A 2578-nucleotide genomic window follows, 5' to 3' on the forward strand; every position below is an offset into this window, starting at 1 on the left:
GGCTTCACGGCAGCGACATTCCTTGGAAAGACCTGGCACTTCTGGGGCGCTGGGAGCAGCACAATCCCGCAGCCCCCGAGGCCCCCAGCAGAGCAGGTGGCAGCGGTGGGCACTCACCCTGCCCCGGGGGGCTCTGAGGGGTCTCGGGGGGCTGAGGTGACGCCGTGCTGGCATCCCGGGGTGTCACTCCAGAGGCAGAGCGCTGCCAGCCGCTTCCCCCGCGCCGGGAGCCGCGTCCCCGGGGAGCGCCGCGCTCCGTGCCGTGTTTGCACCGCTGCCGTCGCTCAAAACCCACTCAAAAGGAGAGGGTTCTGCTCTGCCTGCACTCAGCCGTGACAGCCTCGCTGCTGGCCTGGCTGCCTCGGGAATAAAGGGAATTCGCCGCATCTCGGGGCGATCTGGGGGGGACCGGGCAGTGAGAGCTAGGCCGGGGATGCGGGGCTGCCCCAGGGAGGGATTTGGTTCCAGGCAGGCGACAGCCAGGCTTTCATCTGCTCTTCCCAGCCTCCTTCAGACAGAAGAGGAGGGGTAGGGCCCGGCTGTGGGGGATGGAGGAGAATTGCTGTAACATGATTTTATGTCTGTGATTGCATAACAAAACCTCCTGGGAACCTCCTGATTCGAATGGATCCCTCGTTCTGCCGGGGCGATGGAGGGCTCTCAGACTGATCGATTGCCCACGCTCTGGTGCGGAGGAATTGCTGGGCTGGATCGGTACCAGGCTCCGAGCAGCCTGTGCTCCTTTATCGAGCCGCGCCTGAGCCATCAGGAAGCTGTAAAAAGCCTTCAGGAGCCGATAATCTGCTTTTTATACCCCCAGCACACACAGCCACAGGCCCTGTTCTCACAGAAGCTGCAGCCTGGTTGTTAATAGGAGCAGACCTTGAAAGATGGAATTGCATTTCTATTCGGGAAAAAAAAAAAAAAAAGTAATAAAAATCCCTGTGTTTGTGTCATTGGATGCTCTGCAAATATCAGCTCGTTCTCTGAACTGGGAAACGCTGCTGGTCCCAGCTCCCTGCCCACCCACCAGGACAATCCCCAGGGTCCCAGGAAGGGGAGGGGGGGGGATCAGGGAAATCAGGATCCCACAGACCCCCAGCCAAGGTGGGAGATGCCTTTGGCACTCCCACATCATCTCCTGCGGATTCCAGGACAGCCCCACCTCACAAATTTGGAGCGGAGCGCACAAAGCTTCGCCTTGCACCCCGAGCATTCCCTCTTAATGGTCTTTTCTCCACACCGCGGCCTTATTAATTGGTGACAATTGGAAGCGGTTCATTCTCCGTGTGCGAGAGGCTGCAATTGCTTCCACTTGGCCACGATTCAAGTGCCGGGGGTGAGTCAGAATGGGTGGCAAAACTGTCTTTTCCTCAGTCCCCCTGCTCAGTGGCAAAGAAAAAGCCACAACCCCGAGTTATTCTCTTTTATGAGGTGGGCATTGTGAGGCCAGGCAATTGAATTTACAACAGCATTGAGTATCAGAGTCTATCTGGCCCTGTCAATGAGAGCGCCGGGGAAAAAAAAGACACACATTAACCCTCAGCTCCGAGTTCCCAGGCGCTTCAATAGGGCTCCCAACTTCCCAAAGAGCCCGCTGCATACTCGATGAGACCCTTTATACCTTCTAATTACCCTCCTGACAATAGGGACAGACTCTCTCGCCGCTTTTGTGGGCCCGAGAGTAACTTCTGTGCAGCCCACCCCCACCCCGGCCGGCCCCGGGAGAGGTGGGAAGGAGGGAAAGCTGGAGAGCAGCCGGATTTCGGGAGCAGGTAGCAGGCACGAGGTGTTTCCTCAGCTTCCAGCAGCAGATTTTGTTTTAGGAATCCTTCTTCTGCCTGCAAAACTCACGAGATTTTTAACCACCCCCCCCCCAATCCCTTCCCCACATCCCTTCCAATTATCCTGAAATAAGGCCATAAAGTGCATTCCTATTTTTTTTTTTTTTTTTGCACACAGAGGATGAGCTCGTCCTTGCCCACTCTCAAACAAAATGAAAGGGTGGGGGAAAAAAAAAAATCTATTTCAAAGAGTTCCTTTATTGAAACACCTGCATAATTTTTTTTTTCTCTTTTCGTTTTTGGAAGTCTTCGACACAGGCACGCACACACCCACAGACCAACGGGATACAAACAACTTTGGCATTATAACTTTTTGAATATTCGTTACAAAACTAGTTCTCGTTTATTATTTTTTTTGTTTCTTTAAAAAAAGTATCTCAAATAAAGGCATTTTAAAGGAGTAAAAATACAAGTCGAGATCCCAACCTCTGAAAGTAATAAATAGCACGTTCATAGCAAGGTCCTTTTCTTCCTTTCTGCTTAAATCTGCTTAAAAAACCCCAAAATATAACAGGGGCTCCATACAACGGAGCCAACGAGAGTTTGGTTTTTTTTTTTTTTTTGGAGAGGGGGAATAACTTGAAGGAAGTCACCAGGGTCTCCAGACGGATTCACTGCGCTCTCCAATGGGACTCCCGGCCTGGGACGCTGGACCGATGCTGCCCCCAAATGATGTCAAGCCTTGCACCGGCGATGCCGAGGGGGTGGCGGCCGCGTTCCCCGAGCCGCCGCCC

The 2578-nt window shown here is 53.6% G+C and overlaps 1 protein-coding gene across 1 annotated transcript in view; it reads right to left on the reverse strand.

Moving 5' to 3' along the window:
- Nucleotides 1–2022: 2022 nt before the first annotated feature.
- HES4 (hes family bHLH transcription factor 4) overlaps nucleotides 2023–2578 on the reverse strand; it is a 6696-nt gene continuing 6140 nt past the window's right edge. Inside the window, exon 5 of the mRNA XM_008641215.2 lies at nucleotides 2023–2577. Within this exon, the coding sequence (XP_008639437.1) occupies nucleotides 2434–2577 (144 nt within the window). The 3' untranslated portion in view covers nucleotides 2023–2433. The remainder of the gene's footprint in view (nucleotide 2578) is intronic.

Source organism: Corvus brachyrhynchos, unplaced genomic scaffold, assembly GCF_000691975.1.
Source record: "Corvus brachyrhynchos isolate BGI_N302 unplaced genomic scaffold, ASM69197v1 scaffold68, whole genome shotgun sequence".
In the NCBI taxonomy this organism is placed as follows: domain Eukaryota; kingdom Metazoa; phylum Chordata; class Aves; order Passeriformes; family Corvidae; genus Corvus; species Corvus brachyrhynchos.